This window comes from Xenopus laevis, chromosome 2S (assembly GCF_017654675.1).
Source record: "Xenopus laevis strain J_2021 chromosome 2S, Xenopus_laevis_v10.1, whole genome shotgun sequence".
Lineage (NCBI taxonomy): Eukaryota > Metazoa > Chordata > Amphibia > Anura > Pipidae > Xenopus > Xenopus laevis.
The window spans coordinates 40,344,816-40,362,481 of record NC_054374.1 but is presented as its reverse complement, the minus strand read 5'-3'; the positions used below and the strand labels follow the sequence as shown (position 1 = coordinate 40,362,481).

Sequence of the window (17,666 nt, the reverse complement as noted above, 5' to 3'; positions counted from 1 at the left end):
CTCGCTGTTGAAGGAATGATCGGCCGAAAGAAGATCAGCGGATTGACAGGAACACCTGGATACCGTGCGCCGGAGGTCAGCAATCTTTTTTTTTAATGTAATTTATACACAGAGGAATTCAAATCTATTTGTCTTTTTCTATTTTGGACACCTTTGCTGTGTCTAGTTTATATAACTGTGTTTCTGTTACCCAAGAAGATAATTAGTACTTTTTTTCTGAAGGTTTTGTCATTGGAGAAGTACGATGCTGCAGTGGACTGGTTGTCATTCGGGGTCATCATGTACGAAATGGCCACCGGCAGACAGCCATTTGCCCCATCACTGGTTTCTGCACAGGAGTTGTTTGAGATTAAGGAGAGAAAGCTTGAATACCCGCGTCACATGAGCCAGGAAATGCTGGACCTTCTGCCAAAGGTAAGTAGAAACAGAGGTCAGGTACATGGGGCACAGGGGTCAGGTACATGGGGGACACAGGGTACAGGGGTTAGGTACATGGGGGTACAGGGTTCAGGTACATGGGGCACAGGGGTCAGAGGTCAGGTACATGGGGGTACAGGGGTCAGGTACATGGGGACGCAGGGGTCAGGTACATGGGGGGCACAGGGTACTGGGGGTTAGGTACATGGGGGTACAGGGGTCAGGAACATGGGGGCACAGGGTACAGGGATCAGGTACATGGGGGCAGTACTTTCAAATAGAGTGACGGGATTCCATGACCTTCTTTCTCTGTTACATGCAGGTTCATTTCCACTAATGTAAGCAGTGCTCTAATTTCAACTCAGAGGGTTAAATATAGATACATTTGGTGGATACTAATAAGCTGGACACCCCTCCTATTGTTGGATGGTGCCTGACTACATCTATTATATTCAGATAAATGTTTGTTTTTATTTTTAGCTTCTGGAGATGAACAAGAGCAAACACTTAGGAGTAAATGGCAACATCAGGAAGCACTCATTCTATGCCAGAATCAACTGGAGTGAGCTGGAAAACAGAAAAATAAAGGCACCTTTCCAGCCCAAAATTGTAAGTTTATAACTGAACCAAGCAATGGGAGTTGGGAAGGCCAAGTTTTTCTTATTGGAGAGACTAATAGGCTGTTTACTTTATTGGAGCATTTCATAGGCAGTTGGTTGGTCTTTGCAGAAACTGAGCTTCCATATACCTTGTCATATCATATTTTTCTTCTTTGCATGTAACTAATAAGCTAATTAAAGGGGATAATACTTCAACCCTCTTAACATTTTCAAGCTTATAGCCTGGAGAAACTAAACTGCTTATAAATATATTTCAAAGACCTGCAATTGCCTTGCACAGTCCTAGATTTATTACTCATTTAGTGCTCTGCAGCAGCTTCACAGTCCATGACCCAGTTGAATTCAACCCGGATTGTTTTGCTTCCAAGAAAGATTCAATATATTTTAGATAGAAAAAAATACAAGGTACTGTTTTAATATTACAGAAAAACATTTAACTATTTCTGGATAATAGGTTTCTGGATTATGGGTCTTAAACCTATGTAGTAAAAACCCTTCTTAATCACAGAGTGCAGAACTTTTAAATAAATACCCGTTTTTAGCTACTCGTCATTCATATATATGTGACCATACTATATCATATATTATATGTTCATGCTTAAAATGATATATAATACAACAAAGAGTGTTGCTTTCTTTTGATAGCCACCAGCAGATAAGTTACCAGTCATACATCCAGGATTCTGCGCTGAGACATCTAAGAGAGCTAATGTGGAAGGCTTCTCCGATGTGGATTCCAACTGGAAATGGCAGGAGTAAAGTGTTTTCTGTGCTCATGTGGACTAACCTCAAACTCCCTGTACAGCAAGTGATGACGGCAACGTACCATTCATGGCCAATTCCATCAATGAACATCAGATCTGCCGTCTACTGCAAGTGTACAAGTGTCTGTACAGCCGACTACACCAACACCACATGGGAACCTTGGCAGAAAGTAGAAAGAACTTGAGGCATAGTGGTAAGTGAAATAAATCTATTAGAATGGAAAAGATGAGATAGGATTACTTAAAGAAGGAGTATTGAGTTTTCAGTGTGTCAGATTCAAAACAGGCCACTCCCATCTCTTCAACAGATCTGAGAGACTAGAAGAGAAGGAATTTTTGAGTGAAGAGTGGGAGGAAACTGGACTACCCGTACACACATAGTTAGAACATGTACACTCCTCAGCAATCAAGCCCTGCAACCAGTGATGAAACTGAGGATATCTTACAGATGGAGATTGAGGAAGATGCACGGTGCCCATCAAACAGCAATCTACTAAGGACCACCTTCGATTGTATGCAAAGATGCTTGAAGTGCATCTTCTATTGTTGCAGTAAAAAATCCCAATGCAGTGAACAATCTCAGTGCGGTGAACAATCTTATTGCAGTGAACAGTCTCACTGCAGTGAACATCTCAGTGCTGTTTAATCAAGCTCAAACAGGAAAACTGTATGAGTATTTTTGGTCATAAATCAGAAGAAGAAGAAGATATCATTTCGACAGAAGTCAACGGTCCAATTCTGCAGAAAATTTTTGGTCCAGTTCTGCAGAAAACGACTGGTCCAGGTCCAATTCTGCAGAAACTTATTGGTCGAGTTCTGCAGAAAATGACTCATCCAGGTCCAATTCTGCAGAAACTTATTCGTCCAGGTCCAATTCTGCAGAAACTTATTGGTCGAGTTCTGCAGAAAGCGATTGAAACTGGAATCTCTGGATGCAAAGTGAAATAAATCTATTAGAATGGAAAAGATGAGATAGGATTACTTAAAGAAGGAGTATTGTATTGAGTTTTCAATGTGTCAGATTCAAAACAGGCCACTCCCATCTCTTCAACAGATCTGAGAGACTAGAAGAGAAGGAATTTTTGAGTGAAGAGTGGGAGGAAACTGGACTACCCGTACACACATAGTTAGAACATCTACACTCCTCAGCAATCAAGCCCTGCAACCAGTGATGAAACTGAGGATATCTTACAGATGGAGTTTGAGGAAGATGCACGGTGCCCATCAAACAGCAGTCTACTAAGGACCACCTTCGATTGTATGCAAAGATGCTTGAAGTGCATCTTCTATTGTTGCAGTAAAAAATCCCAGTGCAGTGAACAATCTCAGTGCGGTGAACAATCTCATTGCAGTGAATAGTCTCATTGCAGTGAACAGTCTCAGCGCTGTTTAATCAAGCTCAAACAGGAAAACTGTATGAGTATTTTTGGTGATAAATCTGAAGTAGAAGAAGAAGATATCATTTTCGACAGAAGCCAATGGTCCAATTCTGCAGAAAATTTTTGGTCGAGTTCTGTAGAAAATGACTGGTCCAGGTCCAATTCTGCAGAAACTTATTGGTCGAGTTCTGCAGAAAATGACTCGTCCAGGTCCAATTCTGCAGAAACTTATTGGTCCAGGTCCAATTCTGCAGAAACTTATTGGTCGAGTTCTTCAGAAAGCGATTGAAACTGGAATCTCTGGATGCAAAGTGAAATAAATCTATTAGAATGGAAAAGATGAGATAGGATTACTTAAAGAAGGAGTATTGAGTTTTCAGTGTGTCAGATTCAAAACAGGCCACTCCCATCTCTTCAACAGATCTGAGAGACTAGAAGAGAAGGAATTTGTGAGTGAAGAGTGGGAGGAAACTGGACTACCTTTACACACATAGTTAGAACATGTACACTCCTCAGCAATCAAGCCCTGCAACCAGTGATGAAACTGAGGATATCTTACAGATGGAGATTGAGGAAGATGCACGGTGCCCATCAAACAGCAGTCTACTAAGGACCACCTTCGATTGTATGCAAAGATGCTTGAAGTGCATCTTCTATTGTTGCAGTAAAAAATCCCAGTGCAGTGAACAATCTCAGTGCGGTGAACAATCTCATTGCAGTGAACAGTCTCATTGCAGTGAACAGTATCAGTGCTGTTTAGTCAAGCTCAAACAGGAAAACTGTATGAGTATTGTTGGTGATAAATCTGAAGTAGAAGAAGATATCATTTTCGACAGAAGTCAAAGGTCCAATTCTGCAGAAAATTTTTGGTTGAGTTCTGCAGAAAACAACTGGTCCAGGTCCAATTCTGCAGAAACTTATTGGTCAAGTTCTGCAGAAAATGACTCGTCCAGGTCCAATTCTGCAGAAACTTATTGGTCCAGGTCCAATTCTGCAGAAACTTATTGGTCGAGTTCTGCAGAAAGCGATTGAAACTGGAATCTCTGGATGCAAAGTGAAATAAATTTATTAGAATGGCAAAGTTGAGATAGGATTACTTAACGAAGGAGTATTGAGTTTTCAGTGTGTCAGATTCAAAACAAGCCACTCCCATCTCTTCAACAGATCTGAGAGACTAGAAGAGAAGGAATTTTTGAGTGAAGAGTGGGAGGAAACTGGACTACCCGTACACACATAGTTAGAACATGTACACTCCTCAGCAATCAAGCCCTGCAACCAGTGATGAAACTGAGGATATCTTACAGATGAAGTTTGAGGAAGATGCACGTGCCCATCAAACAGCAGTCTACTAAGGACCACCTTCGATTGTATGCAAAGATGCTTGAAGTGCATCTTCTATTGTTGCAGTAAAAAATCCCAGTGCAGTGAACAATCTCAGTGCGGTGAACAATCTCATTGCAGCGAATAGTCTCATTGCAGTGAACAGTCTCAGTGCTGTTTAATCAAGCTCAAACAGGAAAACTGTATGAGTATTTTTGGTGATAAATCTGAAGTAGAAGAAGAAGAAGATATCATTTTCGACAGGAGTCAACGGTCCAATTCTGCAGAAAATTTTTGCTCGAGATCTGCAGAAAACGACTGGTCCAGGTCCAATTCTGCAGAAACGTATTGGTCGAGTTCTGCAGAAAATGACTCGTCCAGGTCCAATTCTGCAGAAACTTATTGGTTCAGTTCCAATTCTGCAGAAACTTATTGGTCGAGTTCTGCAGAAAGCGATTGAAACTGGAATCTCTGGATGCAAAGTGAAATAAATCTATTAGAATGGAAAAGATGAGATAGGATTACTTAAAGAAGGAGTATTGAGTTTTCAGTGTGTCAGATTCAAAACAGGCCACTCCCATCTCTTCAACAGATCTGAGAGACTAGAAGAGAAGGAATTTTTGAGTGAAGAGTGGGAGGAAACTGGACTACCCGTACACACATAGTTAGAACATGTACACTCCTCAGCAATCAAGCCCTGCAACCAGTGATGAAACTGAGGATATCTTACAGATGGAGTTTGAGGAAGATGCACGTGCCCATCAAACAGCAGTCTACTAAGGACCACCTTAGATTGTATGCAAAGATGCTTGAAGTGCATCTTCTATTGTTGCAGTAAAAAATCCCAGTGCAGTGAACAATCTCAGTGCGGTGAACAATCTCATTGCAGTGAATAGTCTCATTGCAGTGAACAGTCTCAGTGCTGTTTAATCAAGCTCAAACAGGAAAACTGTATGAGTATTTTTGGTGATAAATCTGAAGTAGAAGAAGAAGAAGATATCATTTTCGACAGAAGTCAATGGTCCAATTCTGCAGAAAATTTTTGGTCAAGATCTGCAGAAAACGACTGGTCCAGGTCCAATTCTGCAGAAACGTATTGGTCGAGTTCTGCAGAAAATGACTCGTCCAGGTTCAATTCTGCAGAAACTTATTGGTCGAGTTCTGCAGAAAGCGATTGAAACTGGAATCTCTGGATGCAAAGTGAAATAAATCTATTAGAATGGAAAAGATGAGATAGGATTACTTAAAGAAGGAGTATTGAGTTTTCAGTGTGTCAGATTCAAAACAGGCCACTCCCATCTCTTCAACAGATCTGAGAGACTAAAAGAGAAGGAATTTTTGAGTGAAGAGTGGGAGGAAACTGGACTACCCGTACACACATAGTTAGAACATGTACACTCCTCAGCAATCAAGCCCTGCAACCAGTGATGAAACTGAGGATATCTTACAGATGAAGTTTGAGGAAGATGCACGTGCCCATCAAACAGCAGTCTACTAAGGACCACCTTCGATTGTATGCAAAGATGCTTGAAGTGCATCTTCTATTGTTGCAGTAAAAAATCCCAGTGCAGTGAACAATCTCAGTGCGGTGAACAATCTCATTGCAGCGAATAGTCTCATTGCAGTGAACAGTCTCAGTGCTGTTTAATCAAGCTCAAACAGGAAAACTGTATGAGTATTTTTGGTGATAAATCTGAAGTAGAAGAAGAAGAAGATATCATTTTCGACAGAAGTCAACGGTCCAATTCTGCAGAAAATTTTTGCTCGAGATCTGCAGAAAACGACTGGTCCAGGTCCAATTCTGCAGAAACGTATTGGTCGAGTTCTGCAGAAAATGACTCGTCCAGGTTCAATTCTGCAGAAACTTATTGGTCCAGGTCCAATTCTGCAGAAACTTATTGGTCGAGTTCTGCAGAAAGCGATTGAAGAAGAAGAAGATATAATTTTCGACAGAATTCAATGGTCCAATTCTGCAGAAAATTTTTGGTCCAGTTCTGCAGAAAACGACTGGTCCAGGTCCAATTCTGCAGAAACTTATTGGTCGAGTTCTGCAGAAAATGACTCATCCAGGTCCAATTCTGCAGAAACTTATTGGTCCAGGTCCAACTCTGCAGAAATTATTGGTCGAGTTCTACAGAAAGCGATTGAAACTGGAATCTCTGGATGCAAAGTGAAATAAATCTATTAGAATGGAAAAGATGAGATAGGATTACTTAAAGAAGGAGTATTGAGTTTTCAGTGTGTCAGATTCAAAACAGGCCACTCCCATCTCTTCAACAGATCTGAGAGACTAGAAGAGAAGGAATTTTTGAGTGAAGAGTGGGAGGAAACTGGACTACCTGTACACACATAGTTAGAACATGTACACTCCTCAGCAATCAAGCCCTGCAACCAGTGATGAAACTGAGGATATCTTACAGATGGAGATTGAGGAAGATGCACGGTGCCCATCAAACAGCAGTCTACTAAGGACCACCTTCGATTGTATGCAAAGATGCTTGAAGTGCATCTTCTATTGTTGCAGTAAAAAATCCCAGTGCAGTGAACAATCTCAGTGCGGTGAACAATCTCATTGCAGTGAACAGTCTCATTGCAGTGAACAGTCTCAGTGCTGTTTAATCAAGCTCAAACAGGAAAACTGTATGAGTATTTTTGGTTATAAATCTGAAGTAGAAGAAGAAGAAGATATCATTTTCGACAGATGTCAACGGTCCAATTCTGCAGAAAATTTTTGGTCGAGTTCTGCAGAAAACGACTGGTCCAGGTCCAATTCTGCAGAAACTTATTGGTCGAGTTCTGCAGGAAATGACTTGTCCAGGTCCAATTCTGAAGAAACTTATTGGTCCAGGTCCAATTCTGCAGAAATGTATTGGTCGAGTTCTGCAGAAAGCGATTGAAACTGGAATCTCTGGATGCAAAAGCTGAATCAAGTTCTAGTGGATCTCCGAATGTGGCAGCCAGATGCTTGTTACAGACCTGCAAGCAAACCTTAAATATTCTGGATATTTGGCCCCAGTTATTCAGCACCTCATCTATTTTAAAATGCAGAATATATTTTGCTGCAAGCTTTTCAAGATAGTTTTTATTCTGCACCTTGCTCCTCCTAACCATCTACAGTACTTTATACTGGAGAGTAATTGCAGAGTCTGTTGTTTACTGCCAATACTCTAAGCACCTCAAACTGATGTAATCTGAGTGTTCTACTGGTTATGTGGCTTTTAAAGGAGAAGGAAAGATACGGAGGCATTTTATTGCCAATAGATTAGCTGCAATAGTGCAAGCTAGAATGCTATATTTATTCTGTAGAATGTTTTACCATACCTGAGTAAAAAGCTCTAGAAACTCTCTGTTTGTTTAGAATAGGAGCTGCAGTATTAACATGGTGTGACATCACTTCCTGCCTGAGTCTCTCCCTGCTCTTGGCTCAGATTACAGTAGAGAAGGAAGGGGTGGGGGGAAGAGGAGCAAACTGAGCATGCTCTTGCCCAGGGCAAGGAGGTTTAAGCTGAAAACAGGAAGTCTGATACAGAAGCCCATGTGTACACAATAGAAGGAAAGAAATGCAGTGTTTCTTTTGACAGGGGACTCAGAGCAACATTACTTTGGGGGTTTACTGGTATATTTAGATGGACCTTTCTGATAAGGCTTACTTAGTTTTATCCTTTCCTTCTCCTTTAAGGGAGATTGTGTGTATAGATTTAGATTTGTTTTGTTTTTTTATTTGTTGCCATTTGGGAGAGATTTTTTTATTAGCACTATGTGCAAAATACAAACTGATTGTTTCCAGTTGAAATTCATAAACCTATTTTTTGTAATTCTCATGTACTGGGAATTGTTGAAATCCTCCTTTTTACCCAGTAATTTAATAGAGTATTAATGATTTAAATGTAAATGATAGAGGTGGACTTGTTTACCCTGGGAGGTCCATCAGCTGATTGCTATTATGGCATACATGGTGGTGTTAAACAGCAATTCAGTTTAAGGTTTGATATACCTAGGTAACCTCTCATCTTATTCGTGTTAAATAGGGGATTTTCATATTTATTCTGTATCCTGCCTGCATCTTTTGACTGAGAAGTTTTTTTTATGACTGTCTCTCCATGATGTAGTTATCTGCATTTTTTTAGACAAAGAACAGTCAATGAATTGTGTTTCCCATAGCCATACCTTTTAGAAGTCTCTCCCTTAAATATTGCCATGTCTTATACAGCCAAGGAAACAAGTACAGAAATCAGTAAACATATTCTCAATATTGACTGACTTCTAATTAGTATTGCCACTAATTTTAATGTAATAAAAGCTGCTAAAACAGCTCAGTGCAGTAGTACTGACCACATGTTTTAAGTTGTTAAATTTTTGTATACTGTATATAAGTATAGAATATTACTTTGCTTTTTGATAGCTGCAAAACCAAAAACCTGCAGTTATTGAATAGTAAGGAAAGCTATAATCTCTGGAGTAAAAAAAAAGCAATTTTTTAGCTTCAGAAAAATGTTCAGATAGGCTGTTGGAAATGCACACTTGCTAGTGTACTTGTGCTCTTAGACTCCTAGAAATGTGTATTTTACATGGGAGGGGACATCTTTTTATAAAGTAATAAACAGAGTTATGCTATTAACAATGCACTCTTTTCTTCTTTAGCACACAGTACATCACAGGAGGCCCCACCAGAAGAAAGGAATAGCTGCAATCCGGACTTTCTAAATGGACTTTCTAACAGACCCTTGGATAAGGGTAAAAATGTATACTGAACATACAGTGCACTTATGGTAATCCAGTGCACTGTTAATTAACACCGTTCAGTATACTTCAGTTTCTTTATATAAGGTAAGGTTTAGGGGTAAGTATAGAATTAAGTAAGTTTACTTCCTTTTCTAACTTCCATCCCATTGTTTTACTGTTTTCTTATAGATAGGATGTTATATAGAAATAGAAATGTTAGGATTCCTTCTCATATTTACTCCTGTCCCATTCTTTTCTTTTACCATTTTCTTTTCTCATTTTCCTCTTTTCTCTTTTCCTCCACTTTAATATACTGTAAGTTAAGGTAAAAAAGGGTGGGTGGTATCTTATATTGGAATAGGAATGTTACAATTGTTTCTTGCTCTTCTTTTATGCTCTCCTGTCTTTTCCCTGTAGTTTGTAGCACATACTGTACGTTAAATGTAAAGTTTATGGGTAAAAGTATACAGGATATGGCAGTGGTTATGTGGGATAAGGGATATATGTATATAAATATGGGATATGGGTACTATAAGGGTTATAGTAAAGGGATATGGGAATAGTGATGTTGAATAAGGTATATATGTATATAATTATGGGATATGGGTACTAAAAGGGTTATAGTAAAGGGATATGGGAATAGTGATGTTGAATGTTGAATAAGGGATATATGTATATAAATATGGGATATGGGTACAAAAAGGGTTATAGTAAAGGGATATGGGAATAGTGATGTTGAATAAGGGATATATGTATATAATTATGGGTTATTGGTACTATAAGGGTTATAGTAAAGGGATATGGGAATAGTGATGTTGAATAAGGTATATATGTATATAATTATGGGATATGGGTACTAGAGGGAACGAAACCTGTATAGGGGAGAGTGGGACTTAGGCAAGGGACCCCTTCCCCCAGGGCTTTAGGTACTTTGTCACGCAGCTGGGGCTGTTTGCCACCCCAGCCCCCCTTCCCTCCCCCTGGACACATACAAAGGGAACAAAGGGAGAGATACCTGGTGGCTGGAAAAAAGGGGCGGGCTGGGGGAGGTAAAGGGGGCTGGGGCAGAGAAGGGACAGATGCTTAAGGGAGGAAACCAAGCCAGGAGCAGCAGACTAATTTTTGTTTTTGTTTCAGGCAGATCGCTAAGAGCTGTGCGGCAAGAACTCACCAGGAAATCTGCAGCTTGAGAGATCCGGTCATCGCTGAGATGGAGGCGAATGCGGCCCAAGGGGTGGAAATCGGAGCGACGAAGAGGAAAGCCCTGATGCCCAGGAGGTTCCGGGAAGAGACAGAAGGCTCGGCAGGGGACATCGCTAGGCCCAAGAAGAGGGTAAGTTGTTCCCTGCAGGTCAGGGAGTCGGTCAGCGAGCAGTGGATGCGGCAGAAGAGACGGCGTCGTCAGCGAAGAGAGGAAGCATCGCGAGAAACGAAGAACCGGATCAAGATGACGTCACTTCCGGATCGACGAACAGCGCTGGACCGGCGGTTGCGAAAAAGAAAGAAGTTTGGAGGCCGCACAGAGGATCGGGGAGCAGCACAACAAGGAGCATCCAAGGAAGACGGTTTGGAGGTTCAAGGGGGAGGCGGGTGGGGGGCTCGGAGGGGGTCCCCACTGCCAACCAATGTTTTTCCCACGGCCACCAATGCCCCCCCCTATGCCACCAACGAGTCCTCCCACGGCCACCAATGCATTACACCCCATAAGCAATAAGGCACCAGCCACCACCAAGGGGACGGGGGGGGGGGCACGAGGGGCATAGTCAATAGGGCCCCACAGATACCCTCAGGGGGCAGATCCAGCACCAACGACCCCTGTTTCCCTCCAGGGTGGCAGAGCAAGCATAGAGGAGCTTCCAGGGGAAGAGGATTGGGGGAGGGAAGCTGCCCCCAACCCTGAGGAGGAGGGACGCAGAGGATCAGAACATGGCCATCGCATGGGGAGCTGAACATTTCCAAGCCCCAGCGACCAGGGGAGGGGGGAGTTTCAGATTTAGGGGAAACAACAGACCTGTTTTTGAGCAACGGAACCCCCAGAGGGGATGGGGTCATAGAGGCTGCCAACAGTGGAACGGAACGGTTTTAATGCCATGTGGGAGGGGGATGGTTGTAATACTGAGTATGGAGGTTATGACAATAATTATGAGTTTTTTTCCTGCACATAGGCAATGGTATAACCAGAGGATACCTGGATGGGCAGTGGGAACAGGAGTTTCCATATTGGGATGGTTATCGGGTGCCGAGTCTCCATTTAGAAACAGGGAGGAAGAGGAGAGCTGGTTGCAGTGGAGGAGAGAAAGAACGCAAAGACAAGAGGAGGAGGCAGGCCCATCAACAAGGAGGGAAAAAGAAGCCTATCCAGCAAATACAAGGGTGCAGAAAGAGGATACAAGCCACACAGAGACCAATCGTGGCAATCGCTGCAAAGGAGGCACCTATGGGTGTGTTGAATGTGCAACATGACATACCAATTGATTTGGATTCTGATTCAGAGGATTCAGATAGTGAGTCAGAAGGGGGGTAAAATGGTGGCCATACTTAAGAAGTATCTGAAGGCAAAGAGAAAGGTGGGGGTATAGAGAAAAATTCAAAAGAACCACTCCGGTAATGGGTCCTAGCTGGGGCTGGGGATACATATGCATGCGCACTTACAGAGACTGCAGCACATTTACCTAAGAAAGCGAGAAAGTCTATAGAAGAGGGTAAATTTGTGGATATTTACAGTTTAACTAGGGAAGCAGTTCAAGAAAAGGAAGAAGGGGTGAAACAGGAGGAAAAAGGGAGAAGGGGAAAATCGATATTTGATTGGTTGAAAGGTTTTTTGGTTTTTTCAAGCGTATACCTAGTTAAAAAGCCGGAGCAGAGTTTGAATATCATAAAGTACATTGATACAATAATTGACACATATCTGTTTTACAAGGGTACTTCATGGTATGATTATGACCAGGCTTTCAGGAAAAGATTGTAAATAGTAAAATGTTATCTTTTGGGCAGAAGGACATAGATTTATGGACAAGATTGGTGTCTAAAGAGAGTAGTACAAGCCATAATGTGAACAAAGGGAGCTATACGGTCAAAACCAAGGAACGTGTGTTTCGCATACAACGAGAGGAGATGTAATAGAGGGTATGCATGCAAATTTAGGCATGCATGCTCTGCATGTGGATCTTCTCATATTGTAAGTGAATGTAACAGGAAAAGGGAGACCCAAGCAAACAGGCAGCCCTTTCGAGGCGCTCAGCAAAAGAGCGGCAACGCCAGTGCAGATGGGCAAGCTAAGTGAGTCATTACTTGGTTACCCAGATAAAGAGGCAGCAGTATTTTTAGCAAAGGGTTTTTTGGATGGTTTTAAGATTCCAGTAGCGCAAACACCCCCCCCTAGTAAAATCTATAAAAATTTAAAATCAGCTGGCCAGCATGAGGATGTTTAAAACAAAAATTGAAAAAGATGTAAAAGCAGGTAGGATGGCAGGGCCATTTGAAGTCCTCCCCATAGAGGGCCTGGTGGTATCTCCACTAGGCGTAGTGCCCAAAAAGAGCAGGGTAAATTCAGGATGATACAGCACCTTTCATATCCAGTAGGGGCATCAGTGAATGATGCACTAGATAAAGAACAGTGCAAGGTGCAGTACCAGTCTTTCGACGAAGCTTTAGAAATCGTAAAGGGACAAGGGGACAGGGCATTGTTAGCAAAGGTGGACATAGAGTCTGCATTTAGGCTTTTACCTTTACACCCAGAGAGTTTTAAGTTGACCGGGTGTTATTTTCAGGGAGCATTTTTTGTGGATTTATGCTTACCTATGGGATGTGCAATTTCATGTTCATATTTTGAGATGTTTAGCACATTTTTGCATTGGCTTATATGCCAAAGGTCGGGGAATGCGGGCCATAGCCCACTACCTAGATGATTTTTTAATCATAGGGCCCAAACAAACAGGGAAATGCCAGGAAACCTTGTTAATATTTTTACAGATGCTAAAAGAGTTAGGTGTCCCAGTAGCGGACGAAAAGACAGTGCAGCCAACTACAAAGTTGACCTTTTTGGGAATTGAGATAGATACAAAAGCCAGGAGGTGCAGGTTGCCAAGGGATAAAGTAGAAAAAAGCAAGCAGGCAATACATAATTTAATGGGGACTAAAAAAGTAACGTTGAGAGAAATGCAACAGACTTTGGGGCTGCTGAACTTTGCATGTAGAATAATTCCAATGGGTCGGATATTTAAGAGAAGGTTGGAAAAGGCTACGACAGGGGTTAAAAACCATTCCACAAAATAAGGATAACTAAGGAGTTAAGAGCAGATTTGGGTGTTTGGGATAGTTTTTTGACAGAATTTAACGGAATAAGGTTATGGTTATCTGAGACAAGGAATAACAGAGAATTGGAATTGTTAACAGATGCGTCAGGTAGCATTGGTTATGGAGCTTACTTTGCAGGAAAGTGGTGTGCTGGCAGGTGGCCGCAAGCATGGCGTGAGTTGGGTTTAACTAAGAATTTGACTTTGCTAGAGTTATTCCCCATAGTAGTAGCACTGGAGCTATGGGCAGGAGATTTTAGGGATAAAGCAATTCGGTTCATATCAGACAATATGGGGGTGGTGTGTGCAGTTAATAATTTATCATCGGATTCAGCCCCAGTAATCAATCTATTGAGACAGTTAGTTTTAATTTGCATGAGGTTTAACATCTCATTTAGAGCGCAGCACATCCCAGGTGTAGAGAACACATTGGCAGACGCATTGTCAAGGGAAAAATGGGATCTTTTCTTTAAATTGGCACCCAACGCAGCAAAAACACCTCATAATTGCCCTGATAATTTATGGCAGTTGGTGAACCTCTCTTAGAAGAGCTGTACGGGAAATCTGTATCCGAGAGAACTCTTGCCGCATACAAAAAGGCATGGAAAAGATGGCAACTATTCTGCGAAAGCGGTAAGAGGGAGCGCAGCACTAAGGATTTGTTGTCATTTCTGGCGTTAATGTATAGGGAGGGAAAATCAAAAGCAGGCGCCAGCGCCACGCTAGCGGCGATTTCCCATTTTTCAGTAGCAGAAGGTAGACCTGAGATAGTACGCAGCCCAGTAATTAGGAAAGTTATAAAGGATGGGCAAGAGCGGAGGGCCCTAGAGTAGATGAGAGAGAACCAATAGTGGAAAGCAGGCTGACTCTGGTCATAAGGGCATTAAAAAAGGTCTGTTTTGATCAATTTGAATATATGCTGTTCAGGGCAGCATTCACATTAGCATTTGGGGGGGGCGTTGCGGTTAAGTGAATTGGTCCCCCCATCAAAAAAGGCAGCAGGGAAAGGCTTAATGGACAAGCACGTAGTTATACAAGAGGGGAAAGCATTGGTCTATGTTAGTAGATCTAAAACTGATCAGGAAGGGAAAGGGAGGTGGATAGGTATAGAGGCCACAGGTAAAATAACGTACGGTCAAGGCACTGGTGAATTATAGGACAGTCCGGCCCGGGGGTGGGCAGCTGCTACTACTGCACAAAGACTCATCCCCCCTTTCTGCTTTCCAGTTTAGCCAGGTGCTGAAGAAGGCAGTAATAGTCAATGGTTGGGACCCAAAGAAATTTAGTTCACATTCTTTCAGAATAGGTGCAGCAACAGAGGCAGCAATGAGGGGGGAGTGTATAGAGAAGATAAAAAGAGGGGGAGATGGAAATCAGAGGCATATAGGAAGTATATACGGCCCGTGGAAAAATGAGAAATGGAAGCTAACCCTGCATATGTATTTACTTCGCAGCAAAGTGTGGATCTGCTGTCAACATATTGGTCATAGGGCAGTCATTTATTTTTTGGGCCAAAAAGCATGCAGCAGGGCAACAGCTGGGGTTACCAAAGGAACACATGAAGTTGGCATGGCAGGGTTGGAGAGGTATGAGATGGGAGCAGCTAAAAGGTAGGTTCTATAACGCGCTCCATCGAGTTAATTTCGTGCATTTAGTTATAATTCATACAGGGGGAAACAATCTCACGTCAAAAAAGACTCCAGCACTCATAGAGAACATGAGGGCCGACTTGTCGGAGATGCTGGAAAACAGGAAGGTCGGGGGGTTAGCTTGGTCAGACATTATACAGAGGAGCAATTGGAGGGGGGCAATTTCACCCAAAGGCGTGGAGAAAGCTAGAAAGAAAGTGAACCGGGCCATGCATAAATTCATGTGTTCCTTTGGGAAAGGTATCATAAGGCACGACAACATAAGAAGTAAGCAACACCAGTTCTTTAGGGAAGATGGAGTTCATCTGTCAAGTGAGGGTTTGGATCTGTTTTTAGGGAACATCGGGTCATTTATTCAGGAGTGGTGGAAGTCACAGGAGGTATAGGTGGGCCATGGAAAAGGACAGGTGGTACCCCTCCCCCCTTTTCCATTGGGTGGCGGCAGTGCGGCTCCAGGAGAAAAGACGGTTACAGTGCAGGCCTACCCTTTGGAGAGTCACTAGTGTGGAGCAGACTTTGACTGCACGGTCTTGTCTGAGTCATGCAAGGGGCTGGGGTTAGCGCCAGTTATGCACACGGTTGGGAGCAGGAGGATGGGCGACTGATTGGTCACAGAGGGCGCTTGGCCCCATGATCCCTGCTCCCTATGGTTGTCTATTACGGTGTGGGCACAATGCCCAGGTTGGTGATAGGAGCCGCAGCTGGGGGTCAGGGGGTACCTAGTCCTTTTTAGCAAAAAGTAATAAATAAAGAAAGTGACTTCCACACATATTTTGCACCAATTAAGTCTCTGTGTCATTCTTGAGGGGGATGAGAGATGCCCCAGGGGATAGGGGTATCCTTGGCCTAGAGGGAACGAAACCTGTATAGGGGAGAGTGGGACTTAGGCAAGGGACCCCTTCCCCAGGGCTTTAGGTACTTTGTCACGCAGCTGGGGCTGTTTGCCACCCCAGCCCCCCCTTTCCCTCCCCCTGGACACATACAAAGGGAACAAAGGGAGAGATACCTGGTGGCTGGAAAAAAGGGGGCGGGCTGGGGGAGGTAAAGGGGGCTGGGGCAGAGAAGGGACAGATGCTTAAGGAGGAAACCAAGCCAGGAGCAGCAGACTAATTTTTGTTTTTGTTTCCCACCCTCCCACCCTGTAGGTGGATGGAGGCTAAGAAGGTGCTCCAGGGTCTTCGGACCGATCGCCTAGATGGGGTCAGGAAGGAATTTTCCCCTGCGGTGCCAATTGGAAACACACACCGAAGGGTTTTTTTTTCGCCTTCCTCTGGAGCATTATTATATGTGAAGTCAAAGGTACTCCCTGAAATCAGCTGCAGCTACAAATGTGTGGGGGTCAGCGGCAGTGCGGCTCCAGGAGAAAAGACGGTTACAGTGCAGGCCTACCCTTTGGAGAGTCACTAGTGTGGAGCAGACTTTGACTGCACGGTCTTGTCTGAGTCATGCAAGGGGCTGGGGTTAGCGCCAGTTATGCACACGGTTGGGAGCAGGAGGATGGGCGACTGATTGGTCACAGAGGGCGCTTGGCCCCATGATCCCTGCTCCCTATGGTTGTCTATTACGGTGTGGGCACAATGCCCAGGTTGGTGATAGGAGCCGCAGCTGGGGGTCAGGGGGTACCTAGTCCTTTTTAGCAAAAAGTAATAAATAAAGAAAGTGACTTCCACACATATTTTGCACCAATTAAGTCTCTGTGTCATTCTTGAGGGGGATGAGAGATGCCCCAGGGGATAGGGGTATCCTTGGCCTAAAAGGGTTATAGTAAAGGGATATGGGAATAGTGATGTTGAATAAGGGATATATGTATATAAATATGGGATATGGGTACAAAAAGGGTTATAGTAAAGGGATATGGGAATAGTGATGTTGAATAAGGGATATATGTATATAATTATGGGTTATTGGTACTATAAGGGTTATAGTAAAGGGAATGGGATTAGCTATGTGGGATAAGGAATATGCCATATCCTGATAGAAATTTGCAGCAAATCATAACAGTAAATTAACTGCTGAAGAAACACCACTTTCAGCCTGTTTACACTGTGATTTGCTGCAATAAGTATGAAAGGTATGAAGTGGTGTGTGAATGTAAATAGGGATCCCCATTGCACCAATGTAGAAGATGAACTTAGCGCACCTTCTGATTGGCTGCAAGTTTAATTTAGTTCACCATTAAAATATAGAAAAATCTGATGAGGCCGTCCGTATGCTTGTGCCTCTTTGTCCCAATAGGAGGGAGTAATATTTCAGCAGATAGAGCTGCAGATTGTAGGCCCCTTTTTAAAAAGAAAAATAAGCCCATTAGCGTTGTGAATGTGAAGGTGTAAAGTTTTAGGATCAAAGGAATAAGAATAGACTAGGCAGAGCTGTAGGTCCCTAAATGCTGCCTAGCCACAACTCCCTCCTTCCGCTCCCCACCGTGAATCATATATTAGTCAAGATAAATAGGCCCATAATAATCCTCATCCCCCATAACCAGGCCTTTTAGAAAATAAAG

The 17,666-nt window shown here is 42.9% G+C and overlaps 2 protein-coding genes and 1 long non-coding RNA gene across 3 annotated transcripts; all 3 read left to right on the top strand.

Annotated features, from left to right (window-relative positions):
• Positions 1–249: 249 nt before the first annotated feature.
• Positions 250–1,973, top strand: LOC108709364 (protein kinase C delta type). Its single transcript, XM_018249136.2, has 3 exons — positions 250–414; positions 898–1,026; positions 1,683–1,973. The coding sequence occupies exons 1-3, from the start codon at positions 280–282 to the stop codon at positions 1,794–1,796; spliced, it is 378 nt and encodes a 125-aa protein (XP_018104625.2). The 5' UTR covers positions 250–279; the 3' UTR covers positions 1,797–1,973.
• A 7,095-nt stretch (positions 1,974–9,068) lies between these two features.
• Positions 9,069–17,456, top strand: LOC121400501. Its single transcript, XR_005965779.1, has 3 exons — positions 9,069–9,799; positions 9,887–10,046; positions 16,965–17,456. It is a non-coding gene; the product is annotated as an uncharacterized LOC121400501 (long non-coding RNA).
• On the top strand, positions 11,164–16,852 carry LOC121400500. The gene is made up of 2 exons (XM_041583701.1): positions 11,164–11,663; positions 16,312–16,852. Exons 1-2 carry the CDS (start codon positions 11,308–11,310, stop codon positions 16,571–16,573), a joined length of 618 nt encoding a protein of 205 aa, XP_041439635.1. The 5' UTR covers positions 11,164–11,307; the 3' UTR covers positions 16,574–16,852.
• Positions 17,457–17,666: the final 210 nt, after the last annotated feature.